Below are 22,853 nucleotides of genomic sequence, written 5' to 3'. Positions count from 1 at the left end.
GACCCCGCGCCGCGCGGTGTAAGTGAATCAGAAGCACATGGCTTAAATTTCCCTTGAAATTCACTCCGGTTTAAAATTAATGGAAAAAGTGCCTGGCAAGACTTGTTTAGAGCTTTATTGAACCAAAAGCACGTTAAAAATAGTTGGGGAGGCTCGGCGAGCCCCGGCGGGTCCCCCTGTGCCCGGGCGAGGCTGGGGCCGCTGCGCCCGCGGGAGGGGGGCGCCCCAGAGTCCCCGCGGAGGGAGGCGCCTGCCGGGGTCCCGGAGCCGCCAGAGCCGCCGGGGAGGCCCAGCCAGGCACTCGGAGGCCGAGGCTGACCCAAGGGACGCCCTTCCAGACGCTGGAGGCCCAAGAGCCGCGCACGGAGGCCCCGGAGCAAGCCCCGCCGCCTGCCCCCTCGGCCCCCCGGGCCTGCTCCGCCACATCTGTCTGCGGCCTCCTTGGCTCCTGCGTGACCAGGACCCTGCGGCTGGCGGGCCAGGTGCGAGCTGGCACAGGAGGGCAGGCGGGGGTCCTGGCAGGTGGGCCCGGCCTCCAGACCCCGTGGCAGGACGGGCAGCCCAGGCCCGCGCGGGTGCCCAGCCCAGAGCTCCCTGGTGAAGCCACCGCTGAGACCTGCGGCCGAGGCCCCTGGGGGGGACGAGGACCAGCAGGCCGAGTCTGCAAGGAATAAAAGCCACTTGGCACCTGTGGGGCTGCAGGGCCTCAGCAGCCAGTGCCCACCACGGGGACGGTGGGCCCAGGCCCCCTCGGGTATCCTCCTGGGAGGCTGTGGCCGCTCCAGGGGCCCTGGTGGACAGAGCAGCGCCACCAGAGGCTCCACTGGGCGCCCAGCACCTGCCGCCCGGGGACATTATGGAAACAGAAGTTGGGCACGGGGGCACGGCAGGGGCTGGTCAGGCCAGGCCCCTGGCACAGACCCCGGCTGCAGCTGCTAGACAGGTGGAATGAGCCCAGAGCGGGTGGGCGCCCCGAATGCCCAGGCTGGCGAGGCTGCGGAGAAGTGGCGCCAAGACACGCAGGATCCGGGAGCTGCCTGCGGGGCGTCGGAGGTCAGGGGCGGCTCCCGAGCCCCGGCACCTGTGGGCACGCGCCTGGAGGAAACTGGCTTCAGGCGTGGGGCACCCGGGCACACCTGGGGGCGTCGCCTGGAGGGACCCCGCACAGAGCGAGAGTGGGGGAGGGGGGGCTGCGGGAAGAGGCCGGAGCCCAAGGCGGCAGGTTGCACCCCGCTCAGCGGCGGCGGGAGAGGCAACCTGAAGACGGGCCCGCGGAGGACAGACCCCTCCTGCCGCCCGCGGCTCCCCTCAGCAGTGTCCTTCGTCCTTCTGCCTGCTCTGCTCCCCGCTCTGGCTCTGGGGGATCCTCTCACCCTCCCGCGCATCTGGCCTGTGCCCCGATTCTTGTATAAATAAATAAATCTTAAAAAAGAAAAAAAGAAAGGTCTCAAATGAAGGATCTCATCTTTCCCCTAGAAGAAATAAATTAACTAAGACAGCAAAAATCAAACACAAAGCAGAATAACAATAAAGAAAATTCAATTAATGAAAAAGCTTGCTTTTCTCCCCAGAACGGGGAGAAAACGGGGGACACGTGTCCCGAGACCCAGGCCCCGAGGCGTCGGGCCTGGAGCGGCGCCGGGGTCCCAGCTGCGGGCGCGGGCGGTGGCGGGTCGCAGGGCCGGGCTGAGAGGGCCGCGGGCGAATAACCGCCAAGGAAATGACGTCTGAAATTCAAAAACATCTTCAAAAAGTTGAACCGTGACCCTGTTGCCTTGAAACAGCCTGAAGGGAGACAGAGAATCAGGGGGTGCAGGCCCTCCCACCTGGGGGCGCCGCTGGGCTCAGAGGGCCGGCCCTGGCCAGGGCCCGGAGGACGGGGCCTCACCACGCGGGCGCGGCCAGGGGCAGCGGGAGGCCCGCGCCGGGCGGCCAGATGGGCCCAGCGAGGAGACTCGGTCGGCCCGGGGGCGCTGGGCTGCCAGGGAGGGGCGCCCCCGCCGCCAGCAGTGCCCGCGGCCAGGGAGCGGGCAGAGGTCAGCAGGGCGCGGGACCGGCCCCTGCGGGCGGGAACCTGGCCCTGGGGCAGAGGTGAGGGACGGAGACGCCGGGCCGGCCGGCACCGGGGAGCAGTGCCGGAGGCTGCCGAGGCTGGTGCCCGGGCGGGTCATGCCTTTCGCAGGGTGGGGGGCAGGACAGGGGCCCTGAGCCGGCCCCCGCCCCTCGCACGGGAGCGAGCCGCGCTGCGCAGGGGCGCGGCCAGAAAGCCCCCTCCTCCCGGCCGCGCCCGGCGGGGTTTAGGGTTCAGGTTCACCGCCAAGCCCTGGAGGTTGGAAGGCGCCGGGGCAAGAAGCGGGCACCGGCTCGGCAGGGTCGACCCGCGCTCTGGGGCCTCCTCGCGGGGAGCTCCCAGCGCCCGCCGAGCTCCGGGGCGCGCCAAGCCTCCCGCGGGCGCACAGGGGCGCGGCGGGGCCTGCAGGGAGCCGGCCGGCCGCGCGGGGCGGGGTGCAGGACAGCGCCCGGCCTCAGCCCCGCCGCCCCGGCAGCTGCCCGGCCGCCCGCTGCCCGCGCCCTGCCCGCGCCCGGCCCGAGGGCGCGTCCCAGCGGCGGTCTCGGCGCCGGCCGGTGGCGCGTCTCCAGAACACGGGGCGCTGGCGGGCACCCCGCGCCGCGGAGAGCGGCCGTGGCGCTAACGGGGTCCCAGCGCGGGCGGCGAGGGGTGCGCTGGCCCCAATAACCCACAGACAACAGCGACCTAAAAATAGGCTGTTTTCTATCCTCAGCTCCTTTTACCCTCGTTAGTCATCCCGGCTCCGAAAATAAAACCCGACGTCGCCCCGGTAGCCCGTAAACACCCGCCCGAGCGCGGCGAGCGCGGCCCGCGGGGGGCGGCCGGCCCGGTGGTGGCCACGCGGCGGCCCGGGCTGACCGGCGGGCACTGGCCGCGCCTCCGAGCCGGGCGCCTGGCGCGCGGCCACCGTGGCCCCGGCAACGGCATTAAACACGGGGCAACAGACGGTGCCGTCACCGGGCGGGGGGCGGGGGGCGGGAGCAGACAGGAAGGGCCGCGGGGAGGGAACGGGGTGACCAGAGAGGGGGTCGCGGCGGCAGCGCGGCCCCCCGCCCCCGCCCCCGGACCCCGCCCCCCGCCCCCGCCCCCCCCGGCGCACCCCCCTGCCCCCGGCACCCCCGGCCCCCGGTCCCCCGGCCCCCAAGGCCCCCCAGGCCCCGGGCGCTCCGGGTCGGGGAGCGCCGGACGCGCGCGAAGACGCGGGGTGGGGGGCGCGAGCTGGGGGGCCCGGGTTTTAACGCGACCCCCCGGACCTCCCTTCGCCCAACCCCGGACCGCGCCGTCGCCACCCCCGTTCCTGGCGCCCCCGGGGGCGACCCCGACGCTGCTGCGCCGGGAGGGGCGGCGGGACCGGAAACCCCGGGCGGAGACACCGGGCACCGGTCGGGACACCCGGACTCACGGCGGGAGGGGTGTGGGGCGGTGGGGGGCCCATGGCGCCCCCTGGCGGCCGCGGCCTCCCTCGCACGACGAGCAGCCCCCCCCCCGCCCCCCGCCCCCCGCCCCGGACATCCCTCGGGGTCCCCCCAACCGTGGCGTCCTCACGGGTTCCCCGCCCCAGCCTCTGGCCTCTCTTGGGGTCCCCCGCTCTCAGCATACTCCCGGGACCCCCGCCCCCAGCCCAGGGGTCCCTCGCGGGGTCCCCGTCTGCGCCCGGCGCCCGGAGCTCCCGCCAGACCGGCCGTGGCGCGGGCGGCCCAGGCAGCGCCCCTGGAGCGGGTCCGGCGCCCCCGGCCGGGCGCCCCTCGCCGCGCGGCGGGAGCGGGGCCGGGGCGGGAGAGGGGGCGCCGCGCGGGGGGCGGCCGGACGTGGGCGGCGCGCCCGGCCCCCCGGAGGCGCCCCCGCGGCCACCCGCGGCCCCGGGCCGGGCGACGCGCCTTTGGCTCTGGGGTTCCTGCGCGCACACGCGGGGCCGCGCAGGAGACTCGCGGCCCCCGCGCCCCGCGCCCCGGAGCCCCGCGCCCCGGACCCCCGCGGCGCGCGTGCCAGGCCGGGGCGGGGGCGCGGGGGGCCGGCGCGGCCGCAGCGACAGGCCCCGGGCCGGGCGTGCGCGACGAGGGCGCCGCCGGCCGCGCAATCTGGGAGTGATTTAGCGGGACGGAGTTTCCTCCCCGGCCGCCAGTGGAAGCGCGAGTCCAAATTTCCACCGCGGGGGAAGCCTGCGCCTCCGCATAATGACTTCAGCATGCGGCCCCCGCCCCCCGCCCCCGCCCCCCCGCGGGCTCCCGGGGACCCCGGCCGGCCCCGCCCCGGCCCGCCCGCCCCGCGCGCCCCGGCCCGGCGCCCCGGCGCCCCGCGCGCCCCGCGGCCCGGAGCGGCGGGCGGCGCGGGGAGGGGCGGCGGGTCCCCGGGGCCCGCGCGGCCGGGGGGGCGGGGGCGTGATGTCACGCGGGGAGGGGCCGGCGGCGGGCGCGGGCGCGGGCGCGGGGGCGGGGGAGGTGTTTTCCAGCTTTAAAAGGGCGGGCGGCCGCGGCGGCTGCGTCAGAGCGCGGAGAGCCCCGACTCCGGCGCGGCGCGGACACCGGGCGGCGCACACCGGCCGCCGCGCGCTCGTCGGGGCCGCCGCCCGCGCCCCATGGCCGCCCCCCCGCGCGCGCGGCGCTGAGCCCGGCCGAGGGGTCCGCCCCGGGTCCGCCGCCCCGGGACGCGCCCGGCGCCGCCCCGCCCGCCCCGCCGCGCCGCGTGGATGCCAAGCACCGGCTTCCCGGGCGCGTCCAAGTTTCCACTCGGCCCTCGGGCTGCAGCCCGCGGGAGCCCAGAAACTTTGGGGCCCGCGCCGCGCGCCGGCGGCACCATGAAGTCGGCGGAGGAAGGTAAGCCCGGCGCGCCGCCGCCCCCCGCCGGCCCCCGCCCCGCGCCCCCCGCGCCCCCCGCCCGCGCCGGCGGCTCGGGCGGGTCCCGCGGGGTCCGGCGGGGGGACCGGCCGGCGGGGTCTGCGCGCTGGAGACGCGCGGCGGGCGCGCGGCACGGGCTGGGAATCGCGCCCCCCGGGTGTCCCCGGGGCAGCCCTGGCTCCGAGCGCCCCTTGCCAATCGGTGTCTCCTCGCGGCGAGCCGGGCGCGCGCACTTGGCCCCCGCGGGGCAGCCTCGCGGCCGCCCGGCCGCGGAAACTCGGTTCAAATGGAGGCGGTTTGGGGACCGGCGGGGTTTGGGCTGCGAGAACCACAAAGGACATCCTGGCATGAAAGGCGCTTTCTTTGGGGCCGAACGCCGGCCCGTCTCTGCCCCGTGGCGCGAGGCCACCCGAGGCTTCCCAGACGGTCGGGTCGGGGGCTCCGCGCCCCTCCTGGAGCGCAGCCCGGGCAGACTCCGTCCCAGCCCTGGCCGGGCAGACTCCTCCCGCCCAAACCCGAGGCTGCGCAGGCCGGCCCGGCCGCCGAGAGCCCTGGGCTGCGTGGTCCCAGCACGGCCCCTAATCAAAGCCATTTTGCGACCTCGCAGCCTTGACACCAGCCGGAGACTCGCCTCGGCGCGCCGTGGGCTGCCGGTTTGCAGCAAAGGCTGGCGGGGCGGCTCCCTGTGGCCTGGTGGCCCGGCGCGGTGGCCCAGCCCAGGGCCAGCAAGGGGCGCAGGACCCCAGCAGGGCCCAATGCCCCCCTCTGCCGCCCTTGGGGGGACCCCACACACGTGCAGAACCACCGAGTCTCCCGCAGCCCAGCTGGCGCCTGCGCTGGCCCAGAAAGAGCTGAGTAACCCGGCGAGGGCAGCGCAGGGCCAGGGACACCCTTCTAGGCCTCCCCCTGCCCAGCGTTTTATTAAGGGAGTTAAAGGCGGCAAAGCCGCCGTGGTGGGGACTCACCCTCTGCGAGGGGCCCTCCAGGAGCACAGGTCGTGTCTGCTCCACACAGCCTCCCCTGAGGGCGGCTCGGCCTCTGCACGGCCAGCTCCGGGCGCTCTCACCTGCACCAAACGCCGGCAAGACCATGGACGCCTCCAGAGGGCCGGACTGGGCGCCAGCACCTTGCGCCTTGTCTGTGCTTGCTGGCCCCGGGGAAGGCGCCTCGCGCCGTCCAGTCTGCGTGGAAACCCAGGCGCCTCCCCGCCCACACTTCCCGTCAGGGTGTTCAGCTATTTTGTTGAGCTTTGCTGTTAAGCCTTGGACACCCCCTCCCAAGTGTCCCCCATGCTGTGGGGTTCCCAGTTCAGCTGCTCACCGCAGCGGCCAGCCGTCTGGCCAGCCATGCGACCCTGTCTTCTCTCACGAGGGGAAGGTCAGCCTGCGAGCTGGGGCTGTGAGCTTCCTGCCTCGGAGGGTGCGCGGGAGCGGCCGGAGCAGCCTGAGCCCACTGCCGTGAGGGCCGGACCAAGAGCTGACCTTCGGGGACCGTGGCCGGGGCCTTCCTGCTGCCCGGAGGCCCCCGCAGCTTCCCTCCCGCTCGCGAGCACTGGCCCGGGCTCACGCACTGCCACCCGAGAATGCAGGGCCCGCGTGCGGAGCCCCACCCACCCACCCGGGCCGGCGCTGCAGGCCCTGGGCTAGGGCAGAACAAAGCTTGCCTGTTCCCGGCCAGTCGCTCACCGCGCGGTTTCCTAATCCTGATAGAGGGCTCTGGCGCCCGGCTCCTGCCCGCGCAGGGCTGCAGTCCCGGCCGACACCAGCCTCCGCGGGACACGCCAAAGCAAACATGGGGAGAGCATCCCTCGCCGGGCTGGGCGCGGGGGCCGCGGGCGGGGGCGGGGAGCCGCAGGGGTGGCCCCCTGGCTGGCCTCCGAAGCTACGTGGGGGTCCCGGAGCCCCAGGATGGAGTGGCTGGGCCTGGACTCCCATCAGGGGAGCCACTTTGTGTGAACACGGGAGCAAAAGGTCCCCACAGCTGAGAGGGGCTGTTGCTTGTGCGCAAATTTCGGGTGGGGTGAGACGGTGACTGAAGTTTCAAGGAAACACAACACAGAGAGAGACAAGATGAAATGTTTTCGGTTTCTCAACAGAAAACAGAACTTCCATTTGCCCGAAGGCCAGCAACGAAAACAAAGCAAAATACCAGCCCGCGACGGGCAGCTGGGTGCGCGCTGTCCCCGCGGCCACTAGGCCGTCCGGCCGGGCGCCAGCACTGGGGGCCTGTGGGGCGGCCGCAGCGGCCGCTGCTCACACGCGGGCTGATTCTGGAAGCGGCAGCGCCCCCGGCCTGAGGCCCCGCAGAAAGGAGGACAGCGGGTCCGCGGCAGGGCGGCCTGTCCCCTGCCCGGCCGGCCCCGCCCCCGTCACCCTGCGCTGCCACTCCAGATGTTGGCCGCGGTGCCAAACCGGGAAAGTCAGGCGCACAGCTGGGGAAAGTGAAAGGAAGGAGCCCCGTGGGCCCTGCAGGGGTTCAAACCCGGCCCGGGGAGCTGCGGGGTCACTGCTGGGCGCCCCGCAGGCCGCAGTGCCGCGCACGGGGTGTTGGGGGCCGTGGCCCCAGCCGGACCCATTTATGAAACGCGGGGTCCCGGCTAGCCAGGCCCGGGAGGGACAGCCAGGGGCCTGGAGGACGCGGCCGGGGTGGGCGCGCGCGCCCCCGCTGTCCCGCGAGGGGCCCGGGGGAGGCGTCCGCCCCGGCGCCCCCCGGCCGCGGGCACGTGCTCCCCGGGGCCGGCCCTGCGCCGCGGCGCGCGCGCCCCAGTCGGCTCCGCAAACTTTCTTTTCTGCGCTCCGGGCACCTCGGCGGGCCGGCGCGGCGGGCGGGCCCCGGGATCAGCGGCCGCCGGCCCCGCGGGCGCCCGGGCCCTCGCCGCCTCCCGGCGGGGCGCGGGCCGGGCGGGCGGGGGGGGGCGCGGCGCCCCGAGTTCCTCCGGCGCTCGGAAGCCGCGCGCGGCCTGTTTGCGCCGACCCGGAAACGGCGGGCGGGGCGGGCGGGGAGGGGCGGGCGGGGCGGGCGGGGGGGCGCGGGGAGGGGCGGGTCACGTTACCGGGCGCCGGGCGAGGGCGCAGGAGCCGGCGGCGACCGCAGGTGCCCGGGCCGGGGGCCGAGCGACCCGGCCGCCCCCGGGACGCGCCCGCCGCGGGCCCCGCTCGGCTCCGACGCCGCCCGGCCCCGCGGGGAGCCCGGCCGCCCCGACCCCGGCGGCGGGCGGCCCGGGCGGGACCGGACCCCGACTTTGAGCCGCGCGGCGAGCGGCCCCGCCGGCCCCGCCGGCCCGTCCGACATGACGGGGCTGGAGGACCCGGAGTTCGACTTCGATTTCCTCTTCGAGTTTAACCAGAGCGGCGAGGGCGCCACGGCCGCCCCAGGTGGGTGCGCCCGGCGGGCGGGGGCGCGGGAGGGGCCCCCCGCCCCCGCCCCCTCCCCGGCGCCCCGGCTGTCCCGTCCCGTGGCGCCTGCCCCGCCCCAGGGCGCCCGCGGCCAGGTCCTGCGCGGGCGCAGAGCCGGGAGGACCCGGGTCCCCTCGCGGGGAGCGGGGTGGGCGGGGGCGCCCCTGAACCCCGGCGGGAGCCGCGGGCCGGCGGGGCCCACCTGTGTCTGGGCGCGAGGCCGCCGCCCCCCTCCCCTCCACGGGGCGCGGGGCTCGTGCGGGCAGAGGGCGCGGCCCGGGGTGTTGGGGGGGCCGGGCGCGCCGTCCTGACCCTCCGGCCGGTGCCCCCCAGACCAGCGCGCGGGCCCCGGAGCCGCGCCGGCTTCTTCCGTTTTCTGGTCGCTGCCAAAAGTAAAGGTTCCCGTCGAAGAACCACCAAGGACCCCCGGCCCCGCTCCAGACCCCGAGACTCCTGCGGCCAGAGGCGCTGGGGCAGCCCCGAACCCTCCGGGCCCGCCCCCCGCGGGCTGAGGCTGGGGGGGCTTGGCACGCGACGGCCATGCACCCCCGCGCCCCGTCCCCCCCCCTCCACAACCCCCCCCACGGTCCCGCCCCCCCAACCCGGCCCCCAACCCTGCACCCCTGGAGCACAGCCCCCTGCTGGCTTCTCGGGCCCACCCCGTGCTGGGGGCCTCCAGGCACCGCTGTTGGGGGGCCAAGGCCGGTGTGTGTGTGTTGGGGGTGCTTGTCTGGGGAGAATTGGGGGTGGCGGTGGAGACACTGCCTGGCCCGCCGGGCTCCCAGCTCGGGCGCCTGGTGCTCAGCCCTGTGCCCCGCGGCGCAGGCCGGACCGAGCTCCCCGGCCGGCCACAGCCGCCGCCCTGAGCTGCAGCGGCCGCTGCCTGGAGACCGGTCGGGGTCAGCTGTGGCCTCACGTGGACAGGCTGGCCGGTGTCCTAGGGCCTGGACACCCCCCACTGGGAGAGGCCTGCATGGCCTGGGCGCGCCTGGCGGGCAGGTCTTGGGGCCCTGGCGCTGGCCGCGGTCCGCATTTTCCGCCGAGGTCGGACGGGTCAGGCGCTAGCCCTGCGGCAGGCGGGTGCGGGCGGCGGGGCCCTGGGCGCCTGCGACAGGGTGGTCCGCACGGGCGGCGCGCGGGGCTGGCCCTCGGGGTGGGGCAGGGCCCTGGTCCAGCCGGGCACCCGCCCCTGGGAGCTCAGCCGGCCTCACCTCGGCCGGGCGGCGTCAGGGTGGCCCCGCAGTGCCCCCCGCAGCAGGGGCTTGGGGTCCGCCTGCGGGCCTGGCGGGAGCGCCCTGCCCGCGCCAGCGCAGCGGCTGGGAGTCCGCGGGCGCCCCGGGGTCCGGTGCCCTCCCTGCGCGGTGGACGGCGGAGCCGGGCGGGGCGGGGCGCCCCCGCGCCGGCCGCCGGGTTGTCGGGGTCCCCAGCGGGAGGCGCGTCTGGAAAAACGCGTTGGTTGTAGTGGACCCCGGAGGGAAAGGAAGCTGCCAGAAGATGCTCCGTTTTCCCCGCTTCGGAGGGACGCGCCCGCAGCTCCCTTCCCCCGCCCAGACGGGAGGGCCGCGGGGCTGGGGCTGGGGCTGGGGCTGCGGAGACGCCCTCCTGGCCCGCGCCCCGCTCGGAGCCGCGCCGGCCTGCGGCCGCCCCGGGAGGCCGGGGTGTTCCGTGGGGTGTTCCGTGGGGTGTTCCGTGGGGTGTTCCGTGGGCCCCCCGCGGCCTGAGCGCCCCGGGCCTGCCTGCGAGCTCGCGCCCTGCGCGCAGACTGTGCAGACGCGGCCCCGCCCCGCCCCCGCCCGGCCGAGACCCCCCCACCCCCCCCACCGGCCCCGGCCGAGCCCCTCCCACCCGAGCCCCCGCCCCCCGCCAGGGTTTCCCCACCAGCCCCCCATCGCCCCCGCCCGAGCGCCCCCCGCACAGCCGGCCGGCCGGCTCCGGCGCGGGCTCGGGGACCCTGACCGTCCTGGGGGCGCAGGTCGCCCCGGGGGCAGCCGCGGCGAGGACGCCCCCGCCCCCCGCCCCCCGCTCGCGGGCCGGGATATAAATAACGCGTGACTCACGCCCGCGGGCGGCGGCTCCCCTGGAGCTCGCGCTGGACGCGAAGGTGGACGCGGTTTTCCAGCAGGACGCGCCCAGCCTGGCCGCCGCTGGGGACGCGGGGCCGGGCGCGCGGGAGCCTCGGGGTTCTCGGCCCGCTGGGCCGGGGCGCTCGGTGCGTCCGGGGGCGCCGGGTCCTGCCCGGCCAGGCGGCCCCCTGCCCCGCCCGCCCCGCCCCAAGCGCCCACCGCCCGTGGCCTGTCCAGGCGCTGGCCACCGGGGGCTGCCCGGGCTGCCGAGCCAACGGCCTGGTCTCCACACGGGCCGCCTGGAGTGCTCCGCTTCCGTTACCTGCAAAATTACAACCTTGCTGGCCGGCCGGGGCGAGGGGGCCGCCAGGCTGGCTCCGGCGCTATTTCCAGCTCATGCCCAGCCGGTGCCGAAGGGGCCGGGCCTGGGACGGGCACGGATGGTGTCTGCGGGGCCGTCTCAGAGTGGGACGGCAGTGGGCACCGGGGTGACCCCTGGGCCTCTGGGAGGGGTGGCAGATGCCGAGGCCCGGCTGAGTGCGGGGGGATGCGGGGTGGCGGCTCAGGGCCCGGGGGTGCTGGTCCGGGCCTTGCCTACTCGGGGCGGATGTGCTGAGGCTGCAACTGAGACTGCAGAGGGGCAGCCTGCACCCCGGCCCACCTCTGTGCCCCTAGGGCCTAGCCTGCTCCCCAGGCTCAGGGATGAGGGGCAGGAGGGCGGGGACCTTGGCTGGCTGCTGTTTTGGGCACCCGCCCCCTCACATTTGCCTGTGCCCCACCCACCCCAGCTCGCCTGCCTGAAATAGGGCCCCTGCGGGCCCCACACCCCGAGGCCCCCAGGACAGGTGGGGGGGGTGCTCCCCACAGGTCCTGACCTGGCGCCAAGAGCCTGAAAGCGCTGACGCGTTCACCCCATGTAAATGCCGCCCTTTGGGTAGTTAAATACTCAGCCTCGCATTTGGTTTCGGTGGGCAGTAAAACCAAATCAGGGCCCAGGTGCCACGGCCGGGAGGGCCCGGCAGGGCCGGGCAGGGCCGAGCCTCCCTCCACACGCCCTGAGCTCAGATAAGCCCCCGGCCCTGCTCTGGGGCCAGTGGGTGGGGCCTCCTCACGGTCCCCGGGGGGCCCTGTCTACAGCACCCCCGGCCGTGCCCCAGAGCAGATTGCGGCCTCGGGTCTGTCTCTCCGTGCCCGCCTGCTCTGGAGCTTGGTGACACTTGCCATGGACACCTGCGCGCTGCTGCGGACAGCCGGTGCCCAGTGCGTGGAGGCCCTGAATTCCAGGTCTCGCCCCTGGGGTTCGGCGCCACAGCCGCGGGGCCGCCCCTTGAGTAGAGCCCGTCCCCCGACCCTGCGGGCAGGCCCGGGGCTGCCCCGGGTTGGAGGCGGGTGCGGGGCAGGCCCGGGAGGCAGGGGCAGCCAGCCCTCTGAGAGCGGCTCTCGGCCATGGTCGCTGCCAGGCTGGCGGCTAGCGGGTGCTCGTGGCTAGCAGTCAGCGGCGACTTACACGCGTGATTGAGGCTCTGAGGAGCCTGTCGCGATCTTAGCTCTAGCCGGGCAGCAGGGCAGTCTGCCCTGAAAGACGGCTCCTGGGCCAGAGCCCTGAGCCAAGGCCACGGGAGACCAGGTCTGAGCTTTCAGCCCACCCTGGGGGGGGCCTTGGCGCTGGTGACCGGCCACCTGGACAGCCATTGGCCCAGGAAGGTCTCCTTGAACGGCCAGGGCCCCATATCAAAAACTCCAGCGCCCCGCCACACGCCCCCGCCCCCCTCCCCCATCCGCCCCCACCCAACGCCCCTGATCCGGTGACCAGGCCCGGCCCCTGGGCGCAGGGCACGCCGCTCTCTGCAGCGACACAGACAGGCCGGCGGGTTCCTGCCCTGGCTGGCGGCCGCGGGGATGCTGGCCGGAGATGGGCCGTGGCTGAGGGGCCTGGGAGGGCGGATTCTGCGTCAAGAGCAGGAGGAAGGAGGGCCTGGCATGGCTTGCCCGAGGGGGCACTCTGCGGGGCGTGGGGCGGCCGCCTGCTGGCCTTGGGGCTCGGGGCTGGCTCCGGGCTGCGGCCTGAGGCCCCACGGAGTGGGCAGCCTGGACAGCGGGCGCTCGGGGCTGCCGCGCTCACCTGCTGTCTCTTTGCCTTGCAGAGCACTACAGCTATGACCCCGCCGGCCTCGGGGCCGGGCTGCCGCTGCCCGCCCTGTCCGCCCCCGGCCACGACCTGCAGGCCCCCGCCGCTGGCCTCTCGGCCGGCCACCCCGCGGGCTACGGCGGTGCGGTGGACAGCGGGCCCCCCAGCTACTTCCTCCCCGCCGGCCACACCAGGCCCAACGGCGCCCCGGCCCTGGAGAGCCCCCGCATCGAAATCACCCCCTACCTGGGGCTGCACCACCACGGCCCCTTCTTCCCGGAGGCAGAGGTGGAGGACGTCGCCCCCCACGCCAGGCGCTCGCCGTCCACCGCCACGCTGGGCCTGCCCCACCTGGAGGCCTACCGCGACCCCGCGTGCCTGAGCCCGGCCAGCAGCCTGTCCTCCCGGAGCTGCAACTCCGAGGCCTCGTCCTACGAGTCCAGCTGCTCCTACACCTACGCGTCCCCCCAGACGTCCCCCTGGCAGTCTCCCTGCGTGTCCCCCAAGGCCACGGACCCCGAGGAGGGCTTCCCCCGCGGCCTGGGCGCCTGCGGCCTGCTGGGCTCCCCCAGGCCCTCGCCCTCCGCCTCGCCCCGCGCCAGCGTCACCGAGGAGAGCTGGCTGGGCGGCCGCTCGCCCCGGCCCTCCTCGCCCGGCAACAAGAGGAAGTACGGCCTGGACGGCCGGCAGCTGCCCTGCTCCCCCCAGCCCTCGCCCGCGCCGTCCCCCCGCGGCTCCCCGCGGGTCAGCGTGACGGACGACAGCTGGCTGGGCGACTCCACGCGCTTCACCAGCTCCGCCATCGTGGCCGCCATCAACGCCCTGAGCACCGACGGCGGCCTGGACCTGGGCGAGGGCGTCCCCGTCAAGGCCCGCAAGACCGGCCTGGGCCACGTGCCCTCGGGCGCGCTCAAGACGGAGCCAGCGGGCGAGGACCTGGGCACCCCGCCGCCCCCGGCCGAGTTCCCGCCCGAGGAGTTCCCCGCCTTCCAGCACATCCGCAAGGGCGCCTTCTGCGAGCAGTACCTGTCAGTGCCGCAGCACCCCTACCCCTGGGCCCGGCCCCGGTCCCCCGCGGCCTACGCCAGGTGAGCACGGGCGGGCGGGCGCTAGGTGGGGCGCATCCCTGGCGCCACCCTCCATGTCCACCCCTTCCCTTGCCCCGCGCAGCCCGCCAGCGCCCCCAGGCCCGAGTGTCCCCTCGAGGCCCCTCCGCGGCCAGGGCAGCCGAGCCGGGCCGGGGGTGGGTGGGCGGGTGGCCGGCGCACACAGAGCTCCTGTCCTCCCGCACGGCCGGGCTCCCGAGCCGCCGCCCGTGCCTGCTCTCCTCGATTGCCATGGCCGCCCCGGCAGATGGCCCACCCCGCCCCCCGCGGTCCCTGGGGCCCCGCACAGAGCAACACGGCCTCCCGGGAGGCCCCACCGCCGGTGCCGCCGCAGCTGCCGAGCTCCGCCTGGGGGGCGGGGCCGCTCCTCGGGGCCCACTTCCTCAGCTTGGAGCTTTTATTTTTAACTAAACAGCTTTCCCAACAGGTGGGCACTGGCGGCCCTGGGGGCCCTGCTCCGGCGTTTATCAGGCGTGAAACGGGCGCTCGCCCCGAGCGCAGCGGCACTTGCAGCAGGCCCCTGCGCTCTGCCCTGCTCCCCTCTGCGGGGCGGCTGGCGGGCGGGCACAGAGAGGCGCTGGGGCGGGCGGCCGCGCGGGCGTCCACTTCGGTCTCCAGCCTGCCCTGCCAGAGCTGGGCCTGAGCAAGCCCAGTAGGGCCGCCCAGTGCGGCCTCCGCCCCGAGGGCAGGGGCGCCGGGAGCACGCAGGAGGCCGTGGTGACCTGGCGGCGCTCTGGGACGCTGTGTCTGGCCCGCACGTGCACTGCTGGGCAGCGCAGGCAGCGGCCGTGTCCAGCTGTCCCCAGACCAGCGCCTGTCGGAGCCGGGTGTGACGCGTGAACGTCCACGCGGAGGCGTCTTAGGAGCTCCAGAGCCTCTGCCGTGGCCCCGTCGCTATGATTTCCCTTAAGTAAAAGCCAGGTCTAGAGAAACACGTCCGGCACCCATGGAAAGTCCACAGGCTCTGCCTCCCTTGGGCAGCGAAGGCCCAGCCACCCTTGTGGAAGCTGGTCTCCCCAGGCGAGTGTGGCGGGTCCTCGTTCCTGGGGCTCTGCCCTGGGGCCTCTGGCCAGGCTGACCCCCGAGACCCCGCTGCGGCCCCATGGGCTTCCTTCATGGCATGTCTTGGAGACCCCGCCCCTGGCTGCAGGGCAGGCGTCTGTCCCAACGCCCCTCTCCCTGGGCACAGCCGTGGGGGCTCGTGGCCAAGAGGAGGGGGCCAGACAGGTCCTGGGCCTCTTGGGGGTTGGAGCCAGGCCATCCTGTTCGGGCCAAGAGGCCATGCGGGCATTTCTGTCTGGCCAGAGCTGGCGGGCGCGGCGATGCCTCAGGGAGGTCTCTGTGGGCGCAAGCGGGGGGGACTGTGGTGCCCGCGGGAGGCGGCGGCAAGGGCGGGTCTGACCCGTGCCTGCCTGTGGGCCCGGTGGGGCCTGAGGGCACTGGCCTGGCCCTGCCCCCATGTCCTGCTGTGGCGCCCAGGGCCCTGGGGACATCTCGGTTTACACAAGGGGAAACCAAGGCACAAGATTGCAAGAACAGGAAGCCAAGAGGGACCAGCAGCCCCTCGGTCAGCGGCCTCGGGCTGTCCCCGGAGGCAGGCCCTGCAGGGCCAGGTGGGTGGCTCCAGAGAGGAGGCCGGGCTGGGCGGGGCAGCGGCCCCGGTCAGCTGGGGACGGCTGAGGCCCAGGTGGCCTCGGGGCCCGGGGGGAACTGGGCACAGGTGCAGGGCCTGTCCGCAGGTGCACTGGGCTTGTCCCTGACCTCACGCCCTGCTCTGCCGGACCCTGTTGCTGACCAGGCCTGTGCTGGGCACTCGCTGTCCAGGGGTATCTGGGTGTCTGTGGCCCAGCCACATGAGGGGCCGAGTGGACTTGGGCCCTGTGATGAAGCCCGAGAGGTGGGCGTCCCTGGGCATCCCCCACGTGACGCCAAGGCCCCGACTCCCACCCGGGTGTCTCCAAGGGCCCCATGGTCCCTCTCCGTGGGAAGGCCGGAGCGCTGGGCCAGGCAGGTGCCCTGGACACTGGATGCCAGGGTTAGGCCTCGGCGGCCTCGGAGGGAGGACGCACCCCAGGGTGCTGGAGCTGGGTGGCTGCGCAGGGCGGCCAGCTGTCCTCCCCGGGGAGATCCTGGCCGCTCGCCCAAGGTCATGGGGCCGTCCTGTGTGGGCAGAACCCTGCAGGCGCAGCTCAGCCAACACGAGCCCGCAGGGACGGTGAGCTTGGGCGGCCTCTGCAGGAGCACAGGTGGGTGGTCCCGGGCGCGGCCTGGGCTGGACAGGAGCCCGGGGCGCAGGGCCCCGCTGACAGGCCAGGACTGTGCTGACGCTGCGGGAGGCCCTGCTGCTGCCCCGGACAGGGCTGTGTCTCCAGAGCGCTGCCCAGGTCCAGCGGCTTGGGGACGCCAACCACAGCACCCAGGCTGTCCCTGGGGCCCCGGAGTCCCGGGGAACTGGTCTACACAGACAGAAAGCCTGTAGCCCACTGACCAGCACCCGGCCCACTGCCCTCCGCAGAGCCAGGGAGCCGCTGGGGCCTGGCCGGCCCTGCACCGTGGGCACCCGTGGGCACAGCCTCCACACAGCAGACGGCCATGCGGTCAGCGCCCTGCGGCCCGGAGGCAGTGGCCGCTGATGTCTGCAGGGAGGGTCGGACTCACGGGAGGGGACCTGGCTCCGGCTCCTCGTCCGGGCCGGGGGCGTGGGCCTCGCGCTCTGCTCACTTGGTGGGGTCTGGGGACGTGGGCCCTCGTGGCGGGACCCTGTGCACCACAGACTCAGCCTGGCGACCTCATGGTGTGGGGCTGGCCCTCGCTGGGCATGTTGGACAGTGCCCACCCCGGTGGGCCCTGAGGCTCTGGGCCAGTGTTTCTGTCTCCAGCAAAGGGGGTGAGAGATTTGGGTGCTGGATGGACGCCGTCGAGCCCCCACCCTCGTGGGTCAGCGCTGCTGCTCCCGTCAGAACTAGTGAGTGCCCGGAGGGGCCCGAGCGGTGGCCATGCTGGGAACTGGCAGCGGTGTGGGCAGGGCGGACTGCAGAGCCTGGCGGCGGGGGCCACAGCGCGAGCCTGGATGGCGGGCCGAGCCACCCCTGAGCACGGCGGGCGAGGGGTCGGCATGTGAGGGCTCGAGGCTCTCAAGGCCAGCTTCACCTACAGAGCGGCCGGCACTGGCCCGGCACTGCAGCCCCCGGCGCCGAGGCCAGGGACCGTGTCCCTCTGGGGTCCAGATGGCGCCCAGAGGGCCTGAGTGGGCGGAGGGGGTGGGGGCAGCTGCGCGGCTCACGCCTGCGGGCTGGAGTGGGCAACGTCTCCTGCCCGGTCTGCGTGCTCAGCCCCTTGCTGCCCGGCCAGGCCCGCTTTAGGATGGACGTCCTGCTCCTTGCGCAGCAGAGCGGCGTCTCCAGGGAGGTCCTGACAGGGCCGCCGCGCGGGTTCGCACACCAGGACCTGCTCTGGCACGGGGCGGGGTCTGCCGTCACCCAGGCCCGGCCTGCGCCCCTCTGTGGCCCCCGCCCCCCGCCTGCCCGGACCCCCCCGGCCGGCCCCACCAGGAGCACCTGCCACGCCAGACACACGCACGACACAGGAATCCCCTGACCGAGAGGCTGCCAGCCACACTCACACCCCACGTACACCCCCCACACACCCCCCCACACACACTCCACACCTCACAGTCACACACACTCCACGCACACCACACACACCACAGACACTACACACAAAACACACACCACACACCCCCCACATCCCACATACACACACCACACACACCACACACCCCACACACACCCCCCACAGACACCACACCCCCCCACATCCCACATACAGACACCACACACCTCACAGACACCACACATACACCCCCCCCACAGCACACACCCCCCACATCCCACACACACCACGCCAGACACCACACACACCATACCACGCAGACACCACACCATACACCACACCACACACATACCACACACACCACACACCCCATGCGCACACCGCACACACACCTCAGATCCTGGGGGGCTCAGGCTGGGTACCCCCCCTGGGGTCAGGTCTTCCCAGACCGTCCCTCGCGGGACCGGCGTCCGCGGCGTCCTCGGCGGGGCCCGTCCCGTCCTCGCGGGCTGGGCCGGGGGTGCGGGTCGGCGGGGCTGACGCTGGTCTCTCCCGCAGCCCGTCCCTGCCCGCCCTGGACTGGCAGCTGCCCTCGCACTCGGGGCCCTACGAGCTGCGGATCGAGGTGCAGCCCAAGTCGCACCACAGAGCCCACTACGAGACGGAGGGCAGCCGGGGGGCCGTGAAGGCGTCGGCCGGAGGACACCCCAGCGTGCAGGTACCCGCCCCCGCCCCTGGGGCCCAGCCCGGAGCGCGCAGCGGCCAGCGCGGGGCGGGAGGCGCTGACCGGGCAGCTGCAGAACAGCTGCGCGAGGGGGAGGCCGGCTGCTGTCGGGCTCGGACGGGGGGGCGGGGGCCGGACGTGGGGCCGTGGCGGCTGGGGGCAGCCGGGCACGGACGTGGGGCGGGGGCTGGACGTGGGGCCGGGGGCCCACCAAGGCCGCCATCTTTGTTTTCTCGGTGGGGCCGGGCCGCGGCGGCTCCATCGGAGGGAGGCGGGTGGCGGGCACTGGGGGGTGTCTGCCGGGGCCATCAGGCCTCCCTGCTGCCGGCCTGGAGGCGCGGGGGCCGGGCTGGTGCTTGACATTTTGTGCACAGCCGCCCGGCAGGGGGTCAGGCAATGCCTGCATTTAGCTAAATAGCCACTCGGCCATGTGTCCCCCAGGGGTGCTAAGTGCAAAGACCCTGAGGCAGGTGCGGGGAGGCTGCGCCTGCCAATCAGGCCGTGGAGTGCCACCGTCACTCGAGGCTGCAGGAGGGGAGCAAGCGGGCGGGGAGCGCCCGTCTCAGCCGCCCTGCTCCTCGCTGCAGCCCTGGGAGTCGCCGCCCCCTTCCTGAGCTGTGCTGGGGTGTCCCCGCCCCGAGAGCGGGTTCCCCCCCACAAGCCCTGGGCCCTCCTCAGCGCAGACAGTGAGAAAATTGAGACATTTTGGAGAAACCACGAAGCCTGAAACAGTATTTAAAATCTGCGGGTAGCCTGCGGAGCGCGTCTGTGCAGCCGGCATGTGCGGGCGCGGGGCTGGGCTGCACGGGGGGCGGGCGTGCAGGAGGGGCCGGGCCGCGCTTCTCCTTCCGGGGCTCGCTGTCTGCGGCTGGCCGGCGCGCGGGCTCCTGTCTGGGCAGGCCAAGCTGGGCAGGCCCCGAGGGGGGCGTTGGGGTCTGTTTTCTTCCCGATGGGAGGACGAGAAACTGGGCGAGGGCAGGCGGCCGAGGCCACCAGTGCGGGACAACGGCCCTTCGGGTCTGAGCAGCGACCGCGGAGCCGGCTGTGACCCAGCCGCCCGGGCAGTGGGTGGCGGGCAGCAGGCGGGGCCGAGTGGGCGGCAGGTGGGGCCGGGGCTCTGGGCCGGCCGTGTTCCCGGCTGTGCTGAGGCCGAGGGCTGGGGGGCTTGTGCTGAAGCTAAAAAGCTGTTTCCGCTGCAGAGCAAGCGGCTCAGGACAACCTGGTCTGCGGCCCAGAGGAGGCCTCCGCGGGGGACAGGGGCTGCCCGTCTGCCCCCCGGGGCCCTCGGCGTGGGCCGGAGCTGCTCTTCAGGCTGTTGCTTCTCCCATGTCCCGCCCACCCGGCAGCGTCCTCGGTGCCATGGCCGGGTCTGGGCAGCAGGGACCCTCTCCCTGGTCTCAAGGGGCAGTGCTCCCAGGCCGCCCAGCCTGGTACTCTGGGGAGGGGTGGCACATCCCCTTTGTCCTGAGGACAGAGCATGTCCCCGGAAGACCAGGACTCTGCACCGCCCTCCTCGGACCTGAGCCCGGCCATCCCGCCCTGGACACCGGCGCAGAGCAGACGCGGCCTCCTGCAAGCCGAGCTCCCTGGCCTGGTGTCGTCCTCCCCGCAGGGCCACGCCATCTGGGCCAGCGGGTCAGCAGCCCCGCTCGGCTCACCAGCCCCGGGAGCCGCAGGCGGCAGCTGCGTGTGAATAAATAATGAGCCTCACGGGAACCTGAGCCCGGCGAGGCGTGGCGTTTTGGGCCGTGGCCGCTGGCCGAGCTCCTGGGCCGCAGGGTGGCAGTCCTGGAGCTGAGGCCAGTGTTCGGCCAGGGGTCCCGCTGTGGGGTCCGGGCCGCCTCATCTGGACTGGCCGGCGGCCCTCCTGCACGCCCGCCCCCCGTGCAGCCCAGCCCCGCGCCCGCACATGCCGGCTGCACAGACGCGCTCCTCAGGCTACCCGCAGATTTTAAATACTGTTTCAGGCTTCGTGGTTTCTCCAAAATGTCTCAATTTTCTCACTGTCTGCGCTGAGGAGGGCCCAGGGCTTGTGGGGGGGAACCCGCTCTCGGGTGGACTGAGCGGCGTCTGGGCCGGGAACCACGCAAAGCAGCTTGACTCTCGGGCTGTTAAACCGGCGTCGAGCTCAGCCTGTCCTTGACGACTGTCGCTCCAGTCGGCTGGACGCTCACGTCCTCACAGGCCACGCCCCGGCCATGCATCAGGTGGACCCGCCCACTGCTTCTGTGTCCAGGCACAACTTGTCCGAAGCTTCTGCCACTTTGCTGGTTTGGTCTGCCGCCCTCGCACCCACCGCCCTGGGACAGGCTCTCTGTCCCGGGAAGCCAGGACTCCCTAAAAGCCAGAAGACAGGTTGCCGGGGCAAACAACTGGCCACAGGCCGACCTGGGCCCGCGGCTGAGGGCACTGAGCGCCCTGTGGGGTGACCTGACCCCACCTGAGCCCCTGCTCCAAGGCTGGTCGACCTGCAGCCAGAGACTGATCCGCGCAGGCTGCAGGGTTCCCGGCCGCTGCCCTCTTCAGCGCCTGCGGGCAGATGGCATTTCCATCCCCGTGTGCAGATGCACCCCAAAGGACTCCCTACTTTGCAGCTGCATCTCCCCATGCAGCTGGGGCGGACGTGGCCCCTCCTGCTGGCCCCACGGACATGCAGAGCCAGCAGGGGCCACAGCCCCGCCATAGGTGCCGGCACAGCTGGGCATAGCTGGGCACAGCCGGACCTGCGTCGGTCTCCAGAAGCCGCTCCACAGTTTCATTCCGCGCCCCCTGCAGCCTCCGCACTCACCTGGGAATGAGGTGCAGGGAGGGCTCGGCGGATGGGGCGGCTCCCAGGCCAGGCGATGACCCGTGCCGCCCCCACCCTTGCAGCGGCCGGGCCCTCTGAGCGCAACGGGCCTCCCTCGCCCACCCTCGGGTCTCGGTTTGCAGAGGGTGGGCCAGGCGGGGCCGATACCCCTGGGGACAGTGTGAGAAACACAGGCCGGGACCTGTGGGGGGTGGGCAGCTGTGTCTTGGGGCAGCCCCTGGCTGGGCCCCACTGTCTACACCCTTAGCCCCACCCTTTGCCTCCCCAAGCACCTAATCCCGGCCCCACGGACTCGCTCGAGAGACTGGGGTGGGGGGACCGCCTTCCTCCGCACTGCCTCCGGGGTGGGCCATGTGGTGGGGGGGTGGCTGGCTCAGCCCTGGGCAGCCTGGCCCCCCCCAGAGCCCGGCGGCTTCCACGTCAGGCCGCCCCACGTCAGCACAGACAGCCGAGGTGGGACCGGCACACCTTGGGGCAGGGCAGGGCTGGCCTGGACCCCGGGTCGGGTCATGTGGGCACAGGATGTGACCAGTACTGCCCACGTGGTGACAGGGCCTGCTCCTCGGCCTTGGACCAGCCCCGCCACTGGCGTCAGGTCACTTGTGGCCAGGTCCCCTGGTCAAGCGTCCTCCTGAACGCTGGCCTCTGTCCACTGCCCTCTGTGCTGAGGGAGTAGCTGCTGGCCCTGGAGCCGCTCCTGTGCGCTTTGCTGCCCACTGGCCCGGAAGCCGCTCCTGTGTGGTTTGTTGTCTGACCAACGGGCCCAAGGGCTGTCCCCAAGGAAGGTGGAGATTCAGGGCCCTGACCCCAGTGGGGCCCCCCCACTTGGGCAGTCACTGCAGGGACGATGGCACTGGCCGGGCCAGCGGTGGGCCTTGGGCTGGGCCAGGGTCCAGCGGGCGGTCGTGGCCACGGGGGCTGCGCAGTGACCGGGGCCTGCCCCTGCCCCGCCTGTGTCCTGGCCCGCCTGGCGTGTTGCCTCCAGACGCCGTGCTGCGGGGCAGGGCGGCCAGCGCGGGCGTGGCTGTCTGGGGCGGCCGGGGGTGTCACAGCCCTGCGTGGCATTGCGCCCGCGGCGGAGGGAAAGCCGGGCCTTCTCAGTGTGGTTTTAATTAGAGATGCTAAATGTGGCGTTTCCGTGCGAAGCAGCCTTTGATCAGCACTAATGGGGCTCCTTCCCTGCTGCCCGCGCGGCGGGCGCGGCCTCGGGGTGGGGAGGCGGCCACGGCCCATGGTCCCTGGGGCGGGTGCAGCCCGCACGGCCCCTCTGGCCTGGCAGGCTGTGCCCCTGCCTGTCCCGGGGCCCGGACCTGAGGAGGCAGTCCCTGGGCTCCCGCGGGCCCCAGGAGGGGGCGTCACACTGGGCTGCAGGAGCGAGGGTGGGTCTCCTGAGGGTCTGCAGCGAGGCCTTGGGTCTGGAAGGGGATCTTGAGACACAGGCACAGAGCGCAGGCTCCTGCGCCGCCCAAAGCGGGACAGTGTGGGCGAGAGCCGTGGCCGCGTCCCCTCCCGCTGCCCTCTCGAAGAGGCGGGTCCTGCCCAGGCTGCTTGAGCCTGGCCTGCCCCTGCCTGGCCTGCCCTGCCTGGCCTGCCCCTGCCTGGCCTGCCCTGCCTGGCCTGCCCCTGCCTGGCCTGCCCTGCCTGGCCTGCCCTGCCTGGCCTGCCCTGCCTGGCCTGCCCCTGCCTGGCTCGCCCTCGGTCCTCCTGCCGTCCGGTCAGCACGTGCCGGTGGGCGGGGCTGAGACCGACGTGGCCCGGTGGGGAAACGCGGTCTCTCCCCGCCTCGCGCATGGACTCGCGTGTCGGCAGCGTGCTGAGGCGAAGCGGCCGGGGCGCCTCGGCAGCTGTGAAGCTGCGGGACAGGTGCGGTGCGGGGCCGGGTGAGGGCCGGGCAGCGGCCTCTGACGTGGTTAGGTCGCTCTCCTTGAACGAGGCTGGCGTGTCAGGCCGTGATCGCCGTCCGCCTCCCAGGTTAAACTTCAGAGAGTCCTTCTTTTCCCGAAATGGCGTGTTTGCAGAAGGACACAGTTACACCAGCGCCGCCGCGTCCTCACGCGGGAGACGCGCGGGTGAGCCGGGGCTCGGCGGCCGGCGCCACACAGGCCTCCCGC

The 22,853-nt window shown here is 73.9% G+C and overlaps 1 protein-coding gene across 2 annotated transcripts in view; it reads left to right on the top strand.

Moving 5' to 3' along the window:
* Positions 1 to 8,194: 8,194 nt before the first annotated feature.
* Positions 8,195 to 22,853, top strand: part of NFATC1 (nuclear factor of activated T cells 1) — a 44,654-nt gene continuing 29,995 nt past the window's right edge. For both annotated transcript variants that reach the window (XM_037508387.1, XM_037508386.1), the window contains exons 1-3: positions 8,195 to 8,279; positions 12,508 to 13,579; positions 17,768 to 17,927. In XM_037508387.1, the coding sequence (XP_037364284.1) occupies positions 8,195 to 8,279; positions 12,508 to 13,579; positions 17,768 to 17,927 (1,317 nt within the window). The remainder of the gene's footprint in view (positions 8,280 to 12,507; positions 13,580 to 17,767; positions 17,928 to 22,853) is intronic.

The sequence above is a fragment of the Talpa occidentalis genome, unplaced genomic scaffold (genome assembly GCF_014898055.3).
Source record: "Talpa occidentalis isolate TD23 unplaced genomic scaffold, MPIMG_talOcc4v2.1 talOcc4.13, whole genome shotgun sequence".
Classification (NCBI taxonomy): Eukaryota; Metazoa; Chordata; class Mammalia; order Eulipotyphla; family Talpidae; genus Talpa; species Talpa occidentalis.
The sequence above is the reverse complement of the archived record's forward strand: the minus strand, read 5'-3'. Positions and strand labels throughout refer to the sequence as shown.